Source organism: Cucurbita moschata, unplaced genomic scaffold (genome assembly GCF_002738365.1).
Source record: "Cucurbita moschata cultivar Rifu unplaced genomic scaffold, Cmos_1.0 Cmo_Scf00040, whole genome shotgun sequence".
In the NCBI taxonomy this organism is placed as follows: domain Eukaryota; kingdom Viridiplantae; phylum Streptophyta; class Magnoliopsida; order Cucurbitales; family Cucurbitaceae; genus Cucurbita; species Cucurbita moschata.
Window position 1 is genome coordinate 868,112 of NW_019268556.1, and position 23,252 is coordinate 891,363.

At 35.8% G+C, this 23,252-nt stretch overlaps 1 protein-coding gene across 3 annotated transcripts; it reads right to left on the bottom strand.

Moving 5' to 3' along the window:
• Window positions 1-3,276: 3,276 nt before the first annotated feature.
• Window positions 3,277-22,546, bottom strand: LOC111432792 (protein DETOXIFICATION 3-like). Of its 3 annotated transcripts, none has more exons than XM_023069747.1 (7): window positions 22,242-22,546; window positions 6,979-7,523; window positions 6,821-6,907; window positions 6,667-6,723; window positions 5,071-5,309; window positions 3,637-3,842; window positions 3,277-3,523 (listed from the first exon to the last, which is right to left on the bottom strand). In XM_023069747.1, exons 1-7 carry the CDS (start codon window positions 22,443-22,445, stop codon window positions 3,440-3,442), a joined length of 1,422 nt encoding a protein of 473 aa, XP_022925515.1. In that variant the 5' UTR covers window positions 22,446-22,546; the 3' UTR covers window positions 3,277-3,439. The 3 variants fall into 3 exon arrangements, with proteins under 3 accessions (XP_022925515.1, XP_022925514.1, XP_022925516.1); XM_023069746.1 differs by lacking the exon at window positions 22,242-22,546 and adding an exon at window positions 8,393-8,691; XM_023069748.1 differs by lacking the exon at window positions 22,242-22,546 and adding an exon at window positions 8,407-8,594.
• Between the last annotated feature and the right edge of the window lie 706 nt (window positions 22,547-23,252).

Sequence of the window (23,252 nt, forward strand, 5' to 3'; positions counted from 1 at the left end):
AATTACACGTCATTTTCACAATAATATGAATTGGGTTGTTTTTTTTAACTAAGCATAGTTTGACCATAATTAATTAATTAGATTAAGCTAGGTGGGTTTGCTAAGAAAATTAATTATTAAAAAAATAATTGATTTAAGAAAAAGGGTTATTTTCTTTTCTTTTCTTTTTTTTTAAGAAGAGAAAATTCACGTAGGAAAATATTTTAAAAAGAATTTTACGATGTAACGGTTAGTATATTGATATGGAGTCTTGAAATTAGTAAAATCGAGTAAAAGGGTTATTTTCTTTTATTTTTTAGAGGAGAAAATTCACCTTGAAAGATGTTTTAAACCGAAATTTACGATGTGACAGTCAATTGCTGGTATGAAGTTTTGGAATTGGTGAAATCGAGAAAAAAAGTTATTTTTTTACAAGAGAAATTTTACCTTAGAAGATATTTTAAAAGAAATTTACTATGTAGCGATCAGTTTATTGCTATGAAAAATAATTTTTAACGTCTGTCGTGTACCTCTAACCGTGACAAAATGTAGAAGGGTTTTGGTGAAGGAAAATTTGGATGATGTAATTTGGGAATTTAGGGTTTAGGGATTGAGATTTGAGGGAATTAGAGAATTTGGGTAATATTATAGCTATGAGTGTGGGAGAAAGGTGTGTGCTTTGTTCAATCACATTTCTATAATGTAATATGTTAATGAATTTTCATTATTAAATTTGCAAAATTCTCTCTCTCCCCTCTCTCTCTCTTCTATTCATAAGCTTTTCCGTGCCCAAGTGTTACAATTGCATTCCTGTGGCAACAAGATCGGGATTGTATTACACTTATTCTAAGCGAGCTCACTCTTGTGATAGTGCGATAACGATTGTGCGACACTTTGTTCTAACCTAACGAACAAGTCAATCATATGAAAAACATAAGTCGTAGATAATTGGGACGTGTGATCAAGCCTCGGTCGCATTTGAGAGAAAGTATTTTAGAAAAAGTAGCGAGGAAATGTGTTGAAAACAATTTGTAAGAAAGTAACGTTATAGGCTAATAGCAAATAGGCAATAACTACATCTTTGATAGCATATAATCCGGGTAAGAAAAATTAACGACCAGTCATATCTCCTATAGTACATTTTGGTGCATTTTAGCCCTAACAGATGTAGACATGAATTTGATGAACGGTTATACATCTCTGTATTGACACGACAAGAATAATTAAAATCTAGCTATACATGAAAACAAGTAAAAAGGGTTTGGAATAGTCACGCGGTCATGGACAAGCATGATCAGGACCACCGACACACAACCATAGTTAACACGCCTTGGACAAACATGACCGTGACACCAAGCATCACTTTACGCACACCATATATCCTGCCAACATCCCCTATACCCTTGCACGCATATTGATCGTGTTTATCAACACCGCTTCCTAACGCCCGCACACCTACACGTCCATGTTCATGCCCTTGCCTACGTGCCCCTACCAAAGCATGCATGTCTAGCCACAAAATATCTCATCAATGTGTTTACATCTTTTAAATGTTATGCATTCCCACTTTTAATTGGAGTATACACGGATAAGCAAAGTAGTGCCTTTGAGTTGGGCTCCATATGCATCATAAGTGGTTCTAAACCTATGATTTGATGGGGAATGGCCTTATGATCCATACAAATCTTATTCTAAACTCCAAACTATTATCCAACAAATTCTTTAAATTTTCTGTAGGTCCTCAAATTTTGGGATGGTTTTCATTTTAATGTTTGAATACTAAAATAGTTTTGATTTTAATCCTCAAGTTCGTAAATATTTTCTATATTCCGTAATCAATTATCTAAAAATACCGATAACCTAGCTTCAAATATATGTATTTGTGACTCGAGTAAGGAGATGGCACATGAATGAGGATATGATGACTAAGAACGACTCAAAAGAATTGAAAGTTACTGCGCACTTTCATTTTCAATAGCTCAGTCACAGAAATTTCAAAGTTAAACGTGCTTTACTTGGAGTAATTCTATGCTGAGTGACCTCGTGGAGATTTTCTTATGTGAGTGAGGACAAAACATGCTGAAAGGACCCGTGTTAGTTTGTCGGGATAATTTTCATTCATAAAAGCAAGAACTAAATAACGTGATCATGTCACAGGAAAATGTCGAGACACAGATACAAAATTTATTATTTATTATTGAAAAGTTTAGTTGAGGGTTCCAAAGTCCTTTCACTTTCAATTGCACAATGAAGGCCAACCAAAAAGGTAATATGCCCCAAACTTTACGTATACACCTCATTTTTGCCTCATTCTTTTCGTTCGTTTCCGGCAACGTGAGTATATGGTAGTCCGTAGTTAAATCTAGTGGTATGTATATGAACCTACCTAGCAAGTTCATGCGCTCGTATATGAATTATGGGTAGAGAAATAGTAAGCATCCAACTTCATGTGGAAAAAAAAAATTAGAATACAAACACTAGTCGCGAAAAGTAGGTCCCACCATGTGAACCATGAACCATGTTTGCATGTGATTACATTTACTGACTCCAATAATGGGGTCACTTACCGAGTATTTTTAAATACTTAAACCACATTTAGCATTATTTCAAATAAAGACAAAGGTCCTAAATACATATGACAACGTCATTTGAGGAGGCCATGCGATGAACTCACAACTATGTTATTTTTACGATGAGATAATTAAATTTGAAGTGAAATATGAACATTTAAGTCCATGACAATGTTTAAACCGAAGTATTTTTAATGATATTTTGCATACAGTAGTCATGACATGCATGTAATAGCGGTCTTAAAAGAAAAAAGTAGGGTATTACCGAGCCTAAAATGTGATATTGGACATGATTTGTAACGACTTTAAATTTTCTACTAACGTAAAGTCGCTACCATTTCATATCATCATCTCTTATGCGGAAATAAACATCATAGTAAAACATTGTCATGGACTTACATGTTGTAAACATCTTTAAAGAAACATAATAAAAATTAAAATAAAACAAGTAAAAATTAAAATTGAAAAACGTCCTATACTAACCTATAACAACGTTTTATAATCTCCAAGCTAGATAGACGTGATAGGGAAAGCGCCAATCGAGCTGTCTGGATGAAGGTCGTGTGGCCTCTTGTGCATACAGATAGTATCTCGACCTTGCTTGCTCACCAATGAGATTTAGTGGCCGAATTCACTCCCTTGCCCTTCTCATGCACTCGTCCTTAGTTTCCTTAGTCTTGGATGGTACCATGATCATATCATTTAATTAAGTTTGTAGTATTGAAAATTGATTCAAAAATATACCTTCAACCAATAGATTAACCGTTCGAATCTCTCCACTCCTAACTGTAAAAGAAAAAGGTATAAAAACTAGAAAACAAAGACGTTAATGGTAATGGAGGATTCAATTACAATTATGCCATGAGAGGAAGCTACAAGTATTTCACGTTTTACAATTGAATCGAACTATCAGATGTCGGGCACAAATTTTGTCTCGTATTTTCTTCGAGTACCCTTTCCCTAGCTTTTAAGGCCTGCACGGTCAATACAAATTTATAGAAGCGTTTCATAGCGGGTTAATATATTAATCGATGCATTTAAAGAAGTCTATACAAGTAGAAAAATTATGTATTAGTAAAGAGAGAACCTGTTTATGCCAATTAGTGAAAGTGGTAATGAGAGCAAAAAGAAAGGATTGAAGAGTAGCTCCTGAAACCAATCCAATCCAAAGCCCTTTTACTCTCAAATGAACCACAAAAGCTAACACAGCCGCCATTGGAATCCCAACTATATAATATGATCCCAAATTCACATATGCCCCTACACGCTGCCATCCGCAACCTCGTGCAACCCCTACATGTCGTAACTTGCAAACGTTCATAGATTGGACATCGGATGGAATGAAATAGAGCTAATGTGAACCTAACATGAATAATTAGAAAAAAAAAATCTTTAAAAGCATTCACCATCGATATATGCAAACGTTCATGTTTAGGAATTACAGATCTCCACAATGGTATGATGCTGTCCACGGCCTCATAGGAATGAAGATGTGTTATTCCTTACTTATAAATTCATGATCGTTCCTTAAATTAGCTAATGTGGGACTCTCTCCCAACAATACTCCCCTCGAACAAAGTACTATAGAGCCTCCCTTGAGGCCGCCTATGGAGCTCTCGAACAACCTCCCCTTAATCGAGGCTTGACTCCTTCTCTGGAGTCCTCGAACAAAGTACACCCTTTGCTCTCCCGAACAAATTACTATAGAGCCTCCCCTGAGGCCTATAGAGCCCTCGAACAGCCTCTCCCTTTAACCGAGGCTTGACTCCTCTGGAGCGAACAAAGTACACCCTTTGTTCAACACTTGCGTCACTTTTGACTACACCTTCGAGCCTCACAACTTTTTGTTCGACATTTAAGGAAGGGCATGACTCTGATACCATGTTAGGAATCACGACTCTCTAGAATAGTATCATATTGTCCACTTTGAGCATAAGCTCTCGTGACTTTGTTTTTTTTTTCTTCCAAAAGGCCCTATAGCAATGGAGATGTATTTGTTTCTGATAAACTCATGGTCATTCCCTAAATTAGCCAATGTGAGACTCTCTCTCAACAATCCTCAACAATTCTCCCCTCGAACAAAGTACTATAGAGCCTCCCCTGAAGCCTATAGAGCCCTCGAACAGCCTCCCCTTAATCGAGGTTTGACTCCTTCTCTGGAGTCCTCGAATAAAGTATACCCTTTTTTCGACACTTGAGTCACTTTTGACTATACCTTCGAGGCTCACAACTTCTTTGTTCGACATTTGAAGATTCTATTGATATTACTAAGTTAAGAGCATGACTCTGATACCATGTTAGGAATCACGACTCTCCACAATGGTATGATATTGTTCACTTTGAGCATAAGCTCTCATGACTTTGCTTTGGGCTTCCCGAAAAAGCTTCATACCAATAGAGATATATTCTTTCCTTATAAACCCAAGATCATTCCCTAAATTAGTCAATGTAGGACTCCATCCCAATAATTCTCAACAATATTTTGATCGAAATTTTCATAAAATCGAACCTGGAGATGTACCTGAGAGGATGCCGAGAAAACTATCTATGAGAATTGATAGGCAAATCAAAGGCCAAAATGAAGCAATGTGATTGGCAATTTGGGTGTCACTTGTGAATGCATATCCCAACATATTGTGACACCCAAACAGAGCTGCACTCACCGTCACTGATTCAATGATTCCAAGAACTCCCACTACCTTCACTGCTACTTTGGCTGCCTCTGGGTTTCCAGCTCCTAGTTCATTTGAAACCCTTGTGCTACACACGTATATCACCATTGCAATCATTCAATGTATACATATTATAAATATATATTTTTCTATAATGTAATTGATTAAGAATTGAACCTTAAATTTGAACAAGTAAAGGAATTGGTACTCTTTAGGCAAGCTCTTCTGCGGTTTAATGAGACAATGTTTTAAGTTTGTCTTTTCTAGTGTTTCATTTTGTAAGGAAAAAAAAAAAAAAGTTCATTTTCATAAGGTTTGTAGTGTTTGTTAACGAAACCACTCCAAATGACTTTCGAAAAACAAGTTATTTTGAATGAAACACTTCGAATTCTAATTTTAAAACAAGTCTACTAAAGAATAGTTTTCACACCTTTATAAGAAATGTTTCGTTTTCCTTTCCAACTTATGTGACGTTTCCACACCCTAAAGACTTTGATTCGTTCCCTTCTCCAACAAATGCGGGATCTCACGATCCACCCCTCTTGGGAGCCCAGTGTCCTTTTTGGCACACCGCTCCGTGGCTAACTCTAGTACCATTTGTAACAGCTGAAGCCCATTGCTAGAAGATATTGTCTGTTTTGGCTCATTACGTATAGCCGTTATCCTCACAGTTTTTAAAACACGTCTACTAGAGATAGTTTCCACACCCTTATAAGAAATGCTTCGTTCCCTATTCCAACCGATGTGGGATTTCACAATCCACCCCCTTTTGGAGCCCAATGTTCTAGCTGGCACACCGCCCGATGACTATCTCTGATACTATTTGTAACAGTTCAAGCCCACCACTAGTCGATATTATCCCCTTTTGCCCATTACGTATAGTCATCAGTCTCACGGTTTTTAAAACATGTTTACTAACGATAGTTTCCACACACTTATAAGGAATGATTCGTTCCCCTCTCCAACTGATGTGGGATCTCACACTACCTTTACTTCTCCACCCTCCACCAGCAACAACCAGCAATCTCTATTAACAATCACCGACACCCACCAATGGAGATCACTCGATTCTACTAATGACCACTAGTAGATGACCGATCTAAATGTTCTAAATACAAAATTAAATTGTTCTTTGTGTTTAATAGGTGTCTTTTATAGTAGTTTAACATATGTAGAAGCATTTTGAGTGTAAAACAATCCCAAAGAACTTGTATAATTAATCTAAGTAGTTTTTATATTAAAAAAAAAAAAAAAAAAACTTTTCCTACAATCCAAACATGTCCTTAATTTATGTTGGACCACTTTTAATAAATGGGAAGCATTGGATAAAGTTTTATGCAACTATTTTTCGTGTAAATAAAAAAAAAGAAAAAGAAATATATTTTGACAAGGACGAAAGGATAAGCTAAATTATTAGAAGGATAAGATAAATTATTAGCACTCACCTTGCTGTGGCCCCCAACCCATATGGTATGAAATAATGCAAATAAGTCACAGAGAAACTGTCCATAAACCACCAAAAGGAAAAGAGTTAAAAGGCTTAGACTCATTAGACTTACACGTGAGGCTGACGGTGATCGGTAAAATGCATAAACATACCATATAGAAAGCACAGAAGCCTCCACTTTAGGATTCGGTAAAAGCCCAGAAAGTAAAAGAATGATCTCATACGACCACCACTCAAAGCTGAAAAACACAAACAAACATGTTTTAATCAACTCAACTCAAATCAGATCGACCCAAATCAACTACCTTACCAAACCATCACGGCAGAGGGGATAGCAAGCCGAAAGAACTTGCCAATGCTCGAGATAGCCTCCATCGAGAACGTGGCTTGAGTCTTGTTACAAGATGGAGAGAAGACGATGTAGAGCCCGAGCAAAATGACATTGAGCCAATAGGACATGCCAAGAGCCAAAGCAGCTCCCACAACTTTGAGGTTGAAATGGAAGACAAGAAGCCAACAAATGGGAATGTGGAAAGAGAGAGTGGCTAAAGAGCAAAAGAGTAAAGGAAGGATTAAGCTTTGAGTGAGGAGATAGCGCATAAGAGATTGAAGAATTGCATGGGCGAAGAGATTTGGAATAAGAAAAAGTGAGTATTTTCTTGCTATGGAAGAAATGGAAGGGTCTTGGCCAATGGAAATTAGTAATTTGTCTGTGAAGAACCATACTATAGAGATTGGAAAACAGGCTAAAAGGAGACATATCATGCAACTATAAGTATAAACTCCAATCTTTTGATATTGTTGTGCCCCATATGCTTGCCCACATAGAGTTTCCAAAGCTCCAGCCATTCCTAGCTGCAAGAAGAAAACAACCATGGGTTAGTGTAAACAAATTCGAAACCTTTTACCGTGATCAGTTCGCTCGTGGCCTCAGAACTATTGCTATGTAACTGCACAAATCCACCACTAGTAGATATTCTCTTCCGTGTGTTTTCCGTTTTGAGGTTCCTTCTAAAGTTTTTTGAAACTGTGTCTGCTAGGGAGAGGTTTCCACACCCTAGTAAAGAATGCTTCGTTTCCTTCTCCAACTGATGTAGGATCTCACAATCCATGATGTGGGATCTCATAACCCATCCCCCTTCCGGGCTTACCGTCTTTGCTGGCACACTGCCCGGTGTATGACTTTGATACTATTTGTAACAGCACAAACCCACCGCTAACAAATATTGTCTTTTTTGGGTTTTTCTGTTTGGACTTCCCCTCAAATTTTTTTAAACTGTATATGCTACGAAGAGATTTCCACACCCTTATAAAGAATGGTTCGTTCCTCTCTCCATCCGATGTGAGATCTCACGATCCACCCCCCTTCATCACAATCTACCCTCCTTCGGGGCACACCGCCCGATGTTTGGCTCTGATACCATTTGTAATGCTCAAACCCATGCTAGCAGATATTGTCATTTTTTAGCTTTCCCTTTTGGACTTCCTCTCAACGTTTTTAAAACGAGTCATGTAGGGAGAGGTTTCCACACCCTTATAAAAAATGTTTCCTTCTCCTCTCCAACTCATATGGGATCTCACAATCCACCTCCTTCGAGGCCCAGCATCCTCGCTGACGTTCGTTCCTCTCTCCAATCGATGTAGAATTTCACGTACTATGTCTAAAAGATTAAATGAAACACATTTCCGACCGAAACATTATAAAGCAAGAACGAAGAGATTACGAGAAGGGCAAAACCAGTGACGCGAACGAAGGAAGAGGCAATCGAGATGCCAGAAAGCAAAAGCTCATCGCCGAGATGGCCGACGATAATGATGGTGACGACCTGCAAAAGGTACTGAAGAACGAAGACTATGATGATGGGCGCTGCTAAAAAGCTCACCTTCTTCACTTCCTTTTGATAAACTCTCCATTTTTCTCTCATCTTTTTTCCTCCCAAACCTCCACAACACCTCAACAAAGGACATTTATGATCCAAACTAAACGACAAAGCAACATTCATGTTCTATCTACTGCATAACTTTTAAGTTTTGTCCCAATCCATTTCAAATTTCAAATATTCCTTATTAAATTAAAAGATAAAAAAAGTTTGAATGGACTTCCAACTTTTATTCATTTTATGCTTCCAATATTATTCTTTTTAATCTATATGTTTTGAAAACATTTTTTTTTTGTCTCCTAATCTTAAAATTAACGATTTTGGTTTATTCAAGTACACAGGGAGTCACTTATTGAGTATTTTTAAATACTTAAACTACATTTAACATCTTTTTAGGTAAAGGTATAGGCCGATGTACATTTTTCAATCTGAATAGTGGAATCACTTATTTAGTATTTTTAAACACTTAAACCAGGTTTAACATTTTTTGAGGCAAAGGTATGGGTCCATGTACATTTTTTTTTTATCACCTTGGAGTAATTTATTGAGTATTTTTAAACACTTAAACCACATTTAACATTTTTTCAAGTAAAGGTATGGGCCCATGTACATTGTTCGATCTCAATAGTGGAGTTACTTATTGAATATTTTTAAACACTTAAACCACGTTCAATGTCTTTTCAGGTAAAGGTATGGGCCCATGTACATTTTTTGATCTGAACAGTGGAGTTACTTATTGAGTATTTTTAAACACTTAAACCACATTTAACATTTTTCATATAAAGGTATGGGCCCATGTACATTTATCGATCTCAACCGTGGAGTCACTTATTGAGTATTTTTAAACACTTAAACCATGTTTAACATCTTTTCAGGTAAAGGTATGGGCATATGTACATTTTTCGATCTGAATAGTGGAGTTACTTATTGAGTATTTTTAAACACTTAAACCACGTTTAACATTTTTCATGTAAAGGTATGGGCTCATGTACATTTATCGATCTCAATAGTGGAGTCACTTATTGAATATTTTTAAACACTTAAACCACGTTTAACATTTTTCACGTCAAGGTATAGGCCCCATGTATATATGAGGGTGTCACTAAGCGGATCATGGAATCAAGTCGCGTTTTTTGTATTAGCATTTAAATTTTGATTCACTATGTTATTTTTAAGATGCATGATAGAAACAAGACAAACTTTTATCAAAAGAAAGCTGATTTCATATGAAAAAAGTTGAAAGCAATAGCTTTGGCATGCACTAAGGAGTGAAGTGCTTTGCATTGTCATTCTATTCATTATCTCCAAACATCATGTTTTCCCACTTAAAATTGTTGTGTTATCGTGAGAAAAGGGATAATTCCTTGGAGTGGTATGCATGAACAAAATTAAGAAATATGTGATATATTTCTATATAGCATTTTGTTGCAAAATAATATCAAAAACAAAATTAGTAAAAGGAAAAATAATATATATAATAATGTTTTTAAAAACTTATTTTCTATTATAGTTTATGGCTAAGAATTTTGTTAGAATAATTTGATTATGTTAAAGACGTCAAACAAAGATGGTTTGTTTTTAGATGGTTAGAGTATTTAGCTATTTAGTTTAACTATTTTGGAATATTAGTGGATAGTTTCTATTTCTTTTATTAATTTTTAAGGCTATAAAAGATAATTTCAGTATTTAATAAAATGACAAAACTGCTGTTTATGTTTCTAGCTTAGTCATTCTTCTATCAAAACTTTATAATTGGTATGAGAGACACCACTAGACTTTGTAGAATAGCAATTTTCGAGTGATCAAATATGGAGAGTAGGAGTGAAGACAAAACTTTAACCAAGATTCTTCACTTTGATGGTCACTATGATCACTATGATCATTGGAGTGAGTAGATGGAAAATTTTTTTAGAGCAAAGGGTGTGTGGAGTGTGGTGGAGATTGATTTTTCAGAATTAGTGGAAGGAACAGTGCTGACTGAGGCACAAAATGCGCACCTTGATGATATTAGACTCAAAGATCACCAAGATTACCTCTTCCAGGCAATTGATCGTACTTTCTTTGAACAAATTTTGGATTGTCGCACAGCCAAGATTGTTTTGGATTCAATGAAGCGAAAGCATAACTCTTCCTAGAAATTGATTGTACTGTCTTTGAAAAAATCTTGGATCATGGCACAACCAAGATTGTTTTGGACTCAATGAAGTGAAAGTTTGGTGGAAACAAAAAGGTGAAGAAATCTCTTCTTGATGCACTAATGAGAGAATTTGAGATCTTAGAGATGAAGAAGGATGAAAGTATCACTAATTATCTAACCAGATGAGAAGCGATGAGAAGATATGCCATACAAGAAAATTTTAGAAAAAACTTATGCGTAACACTAAAAAATTTACTTATGTTGTAGTATTTATTGAGGAATCCAAAGATAATGATAACATATCCACTGATGAATTACAAAGTTCATTAGTGGGTGCATGAACAAAATTTCGAAGATCCAACGTTGATGGAGAGGAGCAAGTTCTAAAAGTCGAAGGTTGAATAGAAATAAGTAACTGAGGAAGAGGAACTTATAGGGGCAAGAGACATGGAAGGGGAAAATCAACTTTCAACAAAGCAACAGTTGAATGTTAAAGGTATCATGACTTAGGTCATTTTTAATATGAATATCCAAAGATGAATAAGGAATTGAACTATGCAGAGTTGGAAGAAGAGAATGAAATGTTGTTAATGGCTCATATGGAAAGAAACGATGCAAAAAGGAGTGATACTTGGTTCTTAGATTCTAGTTGCTCAAACCATATTTGTGCAAATGAAGGTCTGTTTTCAAGCATAGACATGGCCTGTTTTCACACTGTCAAGCTTGGAAATAATACAAGCATAAAAGTTACTAGAAAGGGTGGAGTGAAATTAACTTTGAATGAGGTTCGTTACACTATTAGTAATGTATATTGAGTACCTAAACTCAAAATTAATCTCTTGAGCGTTGGACAACTACAAGAAAAAGAAGTAGCAGTGTTGTCCAAAGATGGTGTAGGTAACATTTATCATCCACAAAAAGGAAAAATGATAGAGTTAATTATGAGTGCAAACCGACTGTCCATTTTTGCTTGTTGAACTATCTACCACAACAAATCAAGGAAGATGTAGCTCCAAAAACATGGTGAAAGATCTGCCGCAAATTGTAGCTCCAAACACCACTGTGAGGCATAAATGAAAGGTAAGCAACATCGGACCCCCTTTCTAAAATGGGTAAATGCTGAACGACTGAAAAAATGGAACTTGTTCATGCTGATCCATGTGGTTCAGATTTACTAGCTTCAAGTAGTCAGAAAAAATATTTGGTGTGTTCTATAGATGATTTTTCAAAGCTTGCATGAAGTTATTTCCTTGTAGAAAAATCAAAAACATTTTTATCATTTCAAATGTTTAAAATTAATGGTGGAAAAAAAATGGAATTTGTATAAAATGTTTAAGAACAAATAGAGGTGGAGAATTCAACTCTACAGAGTTCAACGATTTATGCAAACAACATGGAGTGAAGAGAGAATTGACCACAACCTATACCCCACAACAAAATAGAGTGGACGAACGAAAAAATCGCACCGTGATGAACTTGGTAAGAGCTATGCTGATAGAGAAAAAAATGTCTAAAAAATTATGGTATGATGCAGTGGTGAACGATTCATGTTTGGAATCGATCACCCACTCTTGCAGTAAAAGACATGACATCAGAAGAGGCTTGGAGCGGAGAGAAATCATAAGTTGATTATTTCAGAGTTTTTGGATGTGTGGGACATATTCATGTTCCAGATGCTAAGAGAAGCAAACTAAAAGATAAAAGTGGCACATGTATTTTATTTTGGAGTCCATAGCAAATCCAAAGGTTATAGAATGCTTGATCTAGCTAAAATAAAATTATAGTAAGTTGTAATGTAGCTTTTGAGGAAGATCGTGAATGAGATAGAAATTTTTTTTTTGAAGGTGAAACAAAATTGGATTGGTGAAAAAATAGTGAAATTGATGAGAACACAGCCGAAGAAAGAGAAATCACGGAGGAAATGAATAAACCAGTTGTTGAAACAATTGAACTAGTTGCTGAAAATAGTTTTTTTAGTAGTTGTTGCACCATATTTGACAATAAGGGAGGGGGAGAAATCGACATCCACCTGCATGATTCTCGTGAAGGCTTACTTGAAGAGGACGAACAAAATATAACATTCTTGATAATTTCAGATACTACTTATTTTGAGTAAGATTTCAAAATCCCAAAATAGATATTGACTATGGATGAAGAAACCAAATCCATTGAAAAAACTCAAACGTACAACTTGGCAGTTCTACTTGCTAGGGCAAAGAAAATAGGAGTAAAATGAATTTATAAGACCAAACTAAATGAGTCTGGAGAAGTTGATAAATACAAAACAAGATCGGTGGTAAAAGGCTACACATAAGAGCATGAAATTGATTATACAGAAGTGTTTGCACCTGTGGCCTAAATGGATATGGTGTGAATGGTCATCGCTTTTGCAACCCAAAAAGGTTGGAAACTCTATCAGTTAGATGTCAAATCAGCTTTTCTGTATAGCGAGTTAAAATGAGATATTTTTGTTAAACAACCAAAATACTATGAGAAAAAGGAAAGTGAGGAGACGATGTAAAAACTTGAAAAGGCTCTCTACGGATTAAAACAAGCACATAGAACCTAGTTTAGTCTAATAGAATCTGATTTCATCAACGAAGGATTCAAAATCAGTTTCAGTGAGCAGACACTCTTAAGAGAAAGGGAGGTAAAATTCTTATTGTAAACATTTATGTTGATGATCTCTTGTTTAGTGGAGATGATGAAAAATTGTTGGAGGGTTTAAACATTCCATGAAGAAAGAGTTTGATATGACTAACTTAGGTCAGATGAGATTTTTCCTTGGAATAGAGGTAATACAAAGTTTAGATGATATTTTTATATGTCAAAGAAAGTAGGTTGCTGAAGTTTTATATCGATTTGGCATATAGAATTACAATGATGTCTGTAATCCCATTATTCTGGACAGAAAATTGGCAAAGATGAAAATGGTACAAAAGTAGATGTAACTTTGTATAAATAAATAATGGGAAGTCTAATGTACCTCACAGCTACTCGTCCTAATCTCATGTTTGTTGTAAGTTTGATTAGCGTTTTATGGCATGTCCAACACAACAACATTTTACAGCAGCCAAAAGGGTTTGAAGGTACTTGAAAGGTACGGTAGATTATGGTGTACTTTATAGAAAGGTGTTAGGATCGCACAACAACCACACACTCGATCTAGATGAACATAAAAAACAGGATAGAGAAACTGCAAGGAGAACTCTGAGTAAAGAATTTATATTGATGACTTCAAGTATGTACAGTAAGAGAGAATACAGAAAGTACATTTTCAAAGCTCTACCGACGGGATATATATAGGTTCAGTTTACTGTATATAGCTTTACCAGATTTAACCATCTACTATATATAGTTATTTACCATATATAGTTTTACCGGATATAGCTTTACCGAATATAACTTTACCGGATATAACCGTTGACCAAGCTATAAATAAGAGAGCAGGCTCCATAACCGTTGATCATGAATATCTTCGCTACACCATACCAATTGAGGTTTTGCACAACCTCAATATTCCAACATCAACACATTTTGTCAACATGTTTGTTGGATTCTTCACACCCTCTATCTTCTCAAAACACATCACCATCTTCCACTAACCTGCAAGTGAAATGGTATCACCTTCTGTGTTTTATCTTTAAATGATAGATCGGGTTCCTCACCAACTGTATGACACTCTGACTATCTCTATAAAGAATCTTTTCATGCTGCTTCTTGCCCAATTCTTCCAGATAGTCAATCATCCATATTGTCTTCTTTCCAGCTTCAGCTATTGCCACGTACTCAGCCTCGTACAACGCATTTTTGAAGCCTAGACATCCCATCATCCATGGCTTGCTCCCACCTGGTTGTATCCTCCAACTGTAGGGCCTCCTCAAAGGGTTGTGGTTCCCTTTCATCAGCAACAGATAGTGTAATGAAGGTACATACATATCTTGTACTCTGATAGTACTGGATGATCTTCTCAACACTGGTTCAGGTGTCACTTGCTCCACTGCTGATTCCTCTGCAGTCGTCTTAGGAGTTTCATGAGAATATTCTATAACATCACTAGGTGAGTTTTCTTGCAACTCAAGCTCAACTCCCACTTGCTTCGTGGTCTTGGAACCTTGCTCTACATCTGGTTCCTCAGCAGTAGTCTCAGGAGTTTCATGAGTATCTGCTACAACATCGCTAGGTGAGTTTTCTTGCAACTCAAGCTCAACTCCCACTTGCTTCATTGTCTTGGAACCATGCTCCACATCTGGTTCCTCAGCAGTAGCCTCAGGAGTCATGAGTATCTGCTACAACATCACTAGGTGAGTTTTCCTGCAACTCAAGCTTAACTCCCACTTGCTTCGTTGTCTTGGAATCATACTCCACATCTGGTTCCTCAGCAGTAGCATTAGGAGTTTCATGAATATCTGCTACAACATCACTAGGTGAGTTTTCTTGCAACTCAAGCTCAACTCCCATTTGCTTCGTCGAACCTTACTCCACATCTGGTTCCATTTTCAACCGCACTTTCTTCAATTCTCTAGCAGTTCTTGTGAAGCTAACTCGTTTATGCTTGCTCATAACGTAGTTCTCACAATGACCCACATCCACAGATTTCAAACCTTCTAAAACTCTTCGCAGCCAGCGTCTTCATTCCTTTCACGCTCATATGTCCAAGTCTATTGTGTCATAGACTTGAATTTGAAGCACTCTCAACAACATCAGCTATGTTCATACACCCTGCCGTGGTGTATAAGGTTCCAGATTTTGAGCCACGTGCTACCACTGTAGCACCCTTCATAATCTTCCACGAACTCTTCCCTAACTTTGTTGCATAACCTGTGCTGTCCAACTGACCAATAGAGATCAGGTTCTTTTTTAGACTAGGAATATATCTAACATCCTTTAACGTCCACTAATTTCCTGCTGGAGTTTTTATGCAGACATCTCCTTTTCCTTTAATCTCCAAATATTTGTTGTCGGCAAGATACACCTTCTCGAAATTTCCAGACTTGAAATTCCGGAACAACTCTTTATTTGGAGACGAATGAAAAGATGCACTTGAATCCAAAATCCAGGATTCAATCGAACTGTCCATGTTGAGAATTAGAGCATCCCCAATGTCTTCTGCTGAATTTATAAAATCATCATCTCCAGATTTGTGATTCTGCTTCCCCGTTAGTCTTGTGCAACTTGTCCGAAGGTGACCTTTTTCTCCACAATTCCAACACGTTACGTTTGGTCTATTTGGAGATTTTTCTCGGTTCTTTGATTTTGATCGGCCTTTGTTTGGGCCCTTCGGTTTACTTTTTCCCCGTTGGTCAACACTAAGAGCATTACCAGATGAATTTCCAATTCTCGTTTGCGAGTACTTTCACTGAGAATTACATCTCGAATTTCATCAAACTTCAGTTTATTAGATCCTCAGGAGCTGCGGATTGCGGCAACAACAGTATCCCATGACTTGGGTAAAGATGACATCAAAATCAATGCTTTCATTTCATCTTCGAAATTAATTTCCACCAAACTCAGTTGACTTACGATCATATTAAATTCATTTATATGATCCACAATAGATCCACCTTCAGACATCTGTAGATTGAACAATCTCCGCCTCAAATACACCTTGTTCATAGTTGACAGTTTTTCGTACATATTCGACAGCGCCTTCATCAGATCTGACGTTGTCTTCTCCTTGATGATGTTAAACGCCACGTTTCTGGATAGTGTTAACCGGATCATCCCTAAGGCTTTTCTATCCTTGAGCTTCCACTGCTCCGTGGTCATGGTATCCAGCACCACTCCCAACAAGGGTTCGTGAAGATCTTTCTGGTACAGATAATCTTCAATCTGCATCTTCCAGAAACTGAAATCGGATCCATCGAACTTCTCAATTCCAATCTTTGAACTTTCCATCTTCACAAAGCGTGGTGACTTCTGCCTAGTTCTGATACCAGTTGTTAGGATCGCACAACAACGCATACAATCGATCTAGATGAACATAAAGAATAGGATAGAGAAATTACAAGGAGAACTCTGGCTAAAGGATTTATATTGATGATTTCAAGTATGTACAATAAGAGAGAATACAGAAAGTACATTTTCAAAGCTGTACCGGATGGGATATATATATGGTTCAATTTACTATATATAGTTTTACGAGATTTAACCATCTACTATATATAGCTATTTACCATATATAGCTTTACCGGATATAGCTTTACCGAATATAGTTTTACCGAATATAACTATTGACCAAGCTATAAATAAGAGAGTAGTCTCCATAACCTAACAAAAGGAAGGAGTTAGTGATTTAATTGGATTTACTGATAGTGATTATGCGGAGCCATGGAAGATAGCAAGAGTACTTCAGGCTATGTGTTTATGATGAGTGGAGGAGTAGTAGCGTGGTCAACAAAAGGAAGGAGTTAGTGATTTAATTGGATTTACTGATAGTGATTATGCTGGAGCCATGGAAGATAGCAAGAGTACTTTAGGCTATGTGTTTATGATGAGTGGAGGAGTAGTAGCGTGGTCTTCTCGTAAGTAGCCTATAGTCACCGTATCAACCACAAAAGCTGAGTTTGTTGTACTAGTGTATATGCATGTCAAGCTGTTTGGATGATGAGGATACTCAAAGAGATTTGTCATTCTCAAATAGACGGAGCAAGCTAATGTGTGAATACTTCAACTATTAAGTTGTCCAAAAATCTTGTTCTACATGGACGCTCCAAGCACATAAGAGTAAGATTTCACTTTCTTAAAGATCTTACAAAAGAAGGAACTGTTAATTTATTATTTTGTGGTACTTGAAATCAACTTGCTGAATTGTTGACAAAACCTCTCAAATGAGAAGCATTTCAGAAGTTGAGTGAAGAAGTTGGTATGCAGAGTTTTTATGACTGGACTAATTCTTAACAAAAAAAAATTAATAATAATAAAATAAGTTCAAGGAGTGATAGAATAATTTGATTCGATCAAATACAATTGAATAAAGATTATTTATTGTGAGATAAATAGAGTATTTTTAGCTATTTAATTTAACTCATAAAAACTGTGTTTAATATTCAATAAAATCATCTCTTGAAACTCCAATTGTTTAAATTTCTGGCTCAGTCATTCTTGTGTGAAAATCATTTTCCAAACTCATTGTAAAATAGCATTTTAGGTTGGGGCATGTCATCCTTCTTTTCATAGAATGGTTAGTTTAGGTCTATTGCTGTACCAACTCAAGTTAACTGCTAGTAGATATTTTCTTCTTTGGGCTTTCCCTTTCGGACTTCTTCTCGGATTTTTTTTATAACACGTATGCTAAGGAGGTTTCCACACCCTTATAAAAATAAAAAAAAAACAAAAAAATAAAAAAAATAAAAAAAAAACTTTGTTCCCCTCTCCAACTGAGGTGAGATCTCACAATCTACTCCCTTTGAAACTCAGGCTAACACTCATTCTTCTCTCCAATCGACGTGGGATCTCACAATTGCCTAAGGGAAGTTTGTGTTCAATCCAAGTTGACTACAAAGTCGTATTATGTCATGAAAACTACCCTACAAGAGGTGGTAAAGAGTTATTTATCACATTCATGGATGATCAACGGAAATATTTTTGTGTGTTTTTATTGCATAGTAAATATGAAAACTTAAGCACTTTTAAAACTTATAAGATAGAAATTGAAAATCAACTTGAGAACATAACGGAAGATCTTTTATAATCCATTGAGGAATCGTTCCTTAATAAATCAAAGGGTAAGTAATTCAACTTATTCACATCTAGGTCACGAATATTCAGAATTCATATTATGTAAAGGACATTATTTTTTATAATTAGAATAGTAAACATTCTTAGATCAAATAGATGTGATGATTATGAAGCATCATCACTTTATGAATAATGTGCGGTGAATGTTATAATCGTAATAGTCAGGCTGGTAAGGTACGAGTTTTTCAAACTTTACCTTTTAAATTGCAAGTCGATAGATTTTAGTAAGGGTCTTAGGGATTGAATTTCATGATGATAGATATTTTTTAAAATATGTCCACCAACTCAATAAAAACATAAAATAAAATAGTGAAAAAGAAAAATAAAAACTAATGGTCAAAGCTCAAGGGACATTTTGGTCATTTCTCATTTTTCTTCTAATTAGAAAGCTTATTATTGTTTATTCTTGAAATTAAGAGGGAAGAAAGGAAAAGAAAGAAGAAAATCGAAATAAAAGAGGGTTAGGGATTCTTGGAGAAAAAAAAATGAAAGAACCGATTTCAGATTTGGTGAGTTCGAGGTATTTTCTGGTCGAGCATCCTTCACGAAAGTACAATCTCTTGTTTATACACAAAGGGTCTATGACTAGAAATCACCATTTCAAAACTACTTAAAATCAAGGCAAAGTGTTAGATGATTGTAGCATGACGAAAATCATCCAAAAAAATGGATTGACAACGAAACTACTTTTTTGTGTTTTTACTATTCATAAATCATCCAACTTTAACTTTCCTAGCTATAATTTTCGAAAATATGAAATGTAACTTAGTTTTTAGTCCAATTTTTAGAATGACCAGATTAGGGTTTTCGTGGTAGGGTTTTTTGTTGTAAGGTAATTAATTCGATGCTACAAGGTTTTTTCTTCTTAATTTTTGTTTTAGTACAATCTTTTGTTTATATACAACACGATATCAACCAAGATATCTCAATCGTGCAATATAAATTTCAAGGAAGATTCTTGGATGGTTAGAAATTTTAGGTCAACGATAATCAAGAGTTATTGTATTTCATTAACCTATTTTAAGACTTTTTATTTATTTTAATGTTATATTTACTTAGTGGCTAACTATAGTCATAAATTAAGAAAACTACAACTCTTGACATGCATGGAGGTCAACTGTATTCATTTTTTAGGGTATATAAAATCATATATGTTGTATTCGTAAACTAGATTTGAAAATTGAATAAAAAGAGCATTTGTGCTTTCTTTTAGCCCAGAGCTAAGTTTTTTTGTAACTCTATATAATTTAGGTTGCATGTATAGAATCATTCAAGCTTGACATGGTCGATCTGCTTGTGGAGTGATTCGAATCTCAAACAGGTGTTCTTATCTTGAGATATTTAATCAACAAGGTAATCCACATTTTCTTTGCTAATAAACAAGTGTTCTCGTGGAGTGATTTCTTATCATTAGGGCTAAGTTTCTTTGCAATTCTATGTAGTTTAGGTTGGTTGTTTAAAATCATTCAAGCTTGACATGATCAATTTTACTTGTGGAGGGATTCAAATCTTGAACAAGTGTTCTTGTCATGAGATATTTGATCAACAAGGTAATCCGAATTTTACTTTCCTTTGGAGTGATTCGTTATCGGGCTAAATTTTCTTTTCCTCCAATCATTCAAGTTTGACATGATTAATTTTTGTTGATGGAGTAATACGAATCTCAAAGAAGTTTTCTTATCTTGAAATATTTGATCAACAATGTAACAAGGTAATCTAGATCTTACCTTGACATTGGAGTTTGTTTAAGTTTTACAAGTCACTTCTCAATTGGCTAATGTTTGAGTATGTTTTTTTTTTTTTTTTTTAAGAAATTAATTTCATTCGTTCCGTTGAAATTTGTCCTAGTTATATTGTTTCTACAAGTTAGCTTAAAAGAATCAGTAATTATTTTGATGGATCTCGACAACGCGATCATTCCGCATTATAATGTTATATTTATGAGTTAAAGTTTGGACCAATATAGCTAAAACGAACCATTGAATCTTGTCATGCATGTGATTTTACAAATTTCAATGACTCAATAATTATTGTGAGGCCAAAGTAAAACAAGCAAAGTACAAGTGCTTTTTGTAATACAAAGGTATAAAGATAAAGTCGTATGTGATGTTGTATTTATGCATGCAGGTGCATACTACACGAAAAAACTTCGACAATTGTAGTAAAACTTTGACAATTAGCAAGACATAATATTACGAACTCTTCACCATTTAAGATTGTTTATGGTTCTTTTTCGACTCCCTTTACTTAATTTCTATACCACTTGAGGTAGCTTCAAAAGTCAACAAGGAATGCAAGCCGAGGGTACAAGCTTAAGGAGGTAAATTCAGTTCTCGGTTGGGCCCAAAATCGAATTGACTATTTTTTGAGGTTGAGATTCGAATCTCTAACCCAAAGACTATATGTCTAAAAACCAGTTAGACTATGTTCGAGTTGACTTCTCTATAGTGGCATAGTCTAGGGTATAATCTTAAGGACGTAGATTTAGCTCTTAGTTTGGCCCAAAATCGAGAAAGTCAATTGACTATTATGTGAGGTTGAGATTCAAATATATGATGTCCCACATTAGTTAGGGAGGAGAACAAACCACCATTTATAAGGGTCTGGAAACCTTCCCCTAGCAGACGGGTTTTAAAGCCTTGAGGGGAAGCTCGAAAGGGAAAGCCCAAAGAGGACAATATCTACTAGCGATGGATCTAGACTGTTACAAATGGTATCAGAGCCAGACACCGGACGATTTGCCAGCCTTCTCATTGTTCCTCGAAGGGGGTAGACACGAGGCGGTGTGCCAATAAGGACGTTGAGACCCAAAGGGAGATGGATTTGAGGGTGGTCCCACATCGATTGGAGGAAGGAAAGAGTGCCAACGAGGACGCTAGGCTCCGAAGGGGGGTGGATTGTGATGTCCCACATTGGTTGGGGAGGAGAACAAACCATCATTTATAAGGGTGTGGAAACCTTCCCCTAGAAAACGCGTTTTAAAGTCTTGAGGGGAAGCCCGAAAGGAAAAACCCAAAGAGGACAATATCTACGGTGAATCCGGGCCGTTACAAAATCCCTAACCAAAAGATTATATGTCTAAGTCAAGAACTATGTTCGAGTGGCTTCTTTATAACAACATAACCTAGGGTGTAAGCTTAAGGAGGTAGATTCAGTTCTTGGTTGGGTCCAAAATCGAAAAAATCCAATCGTTATTATGTGAAGTTGAGATTCAAATCCCTGACACAAAAAACCCCAAAATCGAGAAAATCAAATCGTTATTATGTGAGGTTGAGATTCAAATCCCTAACACAAAAGACCCCAAAATTGAGAAAATCAAATCGCTATGTGAGGTTGAGATTCAAATCCCTAACACAAAAGACTATATGTCTATTCCAATTGAACTATGTTCGAGTTGGCTTCTTTATAACGGCATAACCTAAGGTATAAGCTTAAAGAGGTAGTCAGTTCTTGGTTGGGCCCAAAATCGAGAAAATCAAATTGCTATAATGCGAGGTTGAGATCCAAATCCCTAACCCAAAAGACTATAGGTATAAGCCAATTGAACTACATTCGATTTGACTTCTTTATAACAACATATCCTAGGGTATAAGCTTAAGGAGGCAGACTCAGCTCCGGGTTAGGCACTAAACCGAAAAAATCGAATTGACTATTGTATGAGGTAAAGATTTAAATTTTTAACCCGAAAGACTATATGTTTAAGACCGTTTGAGCTACATTCCGGTCGACTTCTTTAGAATCGACACATGATTTCTAATGATATAAGGTAAAGATTCAAATGATATAAGCTTTAACGAGATAGAGAAAGAGACTTACAAGAACACTAATTCCAGTGACATTAGTGAAGGATGAAGCAATGGAAACTCCAGAAAGCAAGAGCTCATCTCCAAGATGTCCCACCATTATCACTGCAACAACCTGCATTGCATACTGCAAAATTGTAGTGGCAGCCATTGGAGCTGCTATCAATATCACTTTCTTCACCTCTTTCCTATAAACCCTAAACCAATTTTCTCTCATTTTCTCTCCAAACAAACACAATTTTCCCTCATTTTCCCATCAACCAAACACTTCCTTAGCTTCCCCTCTCCCTTGATTTGCCTTGATTATTAGAATGAAAACATGAACTATTGACACGTTAAGATAGGATTGCTTTTTATCTTTATTTGGAATCTGAATATGAAAGCACTTGAGTTAAGGCCACAACTTTAATGAGTACTCTTCCACCACGCCTTATGGTAATGGAAGCAAAGTTGATTTTGTTAAGAACATTGACTCCAAAAGATTTAAAATTTGACTCATTTGTAAGGGACGAACAATCAGCTCATATGTTGCATGAGGGGCCGCTCATCATATGACGAGCAATCGGACAGTAGCTAGTCTCCACAAGAGCATAAACAAAGTGAGTAGCACCAATAATAAATCCGAAATTAATACCCTTTTCAATTCTATACCTCGCCGAGATAGCAGAAGCAATGTTGAAGCATCACTAGAAACATAGGTAGGAAGATATGATAAAAAAAAATATATATATATATTTATAATATAGTATGATTTTCATTGAGCCAATAAAAAGGAGTGTTGAATAAGTGGGTCTCATTCTTTTATGGCCAATTACAACACCATTAACTCACACCAATAATTAGCTGTCCCTTTATTTATATGATGATAGAAATTGAAAAGTTGAACACTTTCTTTCCCCTTTTTTTCTCCATTCTAAACCACTAAAACAAAGGGGGAAAGAGCCAATTTTGTATATGCGTATATACAAGGTCTATTTTGATCTCATTACGTTTCTATTTTGTCTACTTTAGTCTTTTTTACTTT

Bases quoted from the DNA above. Each gene is read 5' to 3' on its own strand.
- LOC111432792 (XM_023069746.1), bottom strand. From the start codon at position 8,671: ATGAATGTTGCTTTGTCGTTTAGTTTGGATCATAAATGTCCTTTGTTG. The intron at 5,310-6,666 runs GTGAGTGCTAAT...ATACGTGTGTAG, and splicing joins GGGTTGGGGGCCACAGCAAG to CACAAGGGTTTCAAATGAAC. The intron at 3,524-3,636 runs GTTCTCTCTTTA...TTGACCGTGCAG, and splicing joins TCACTAATTGGCATAAACAG to GCCTTAAAAGCTAGGGAAAG.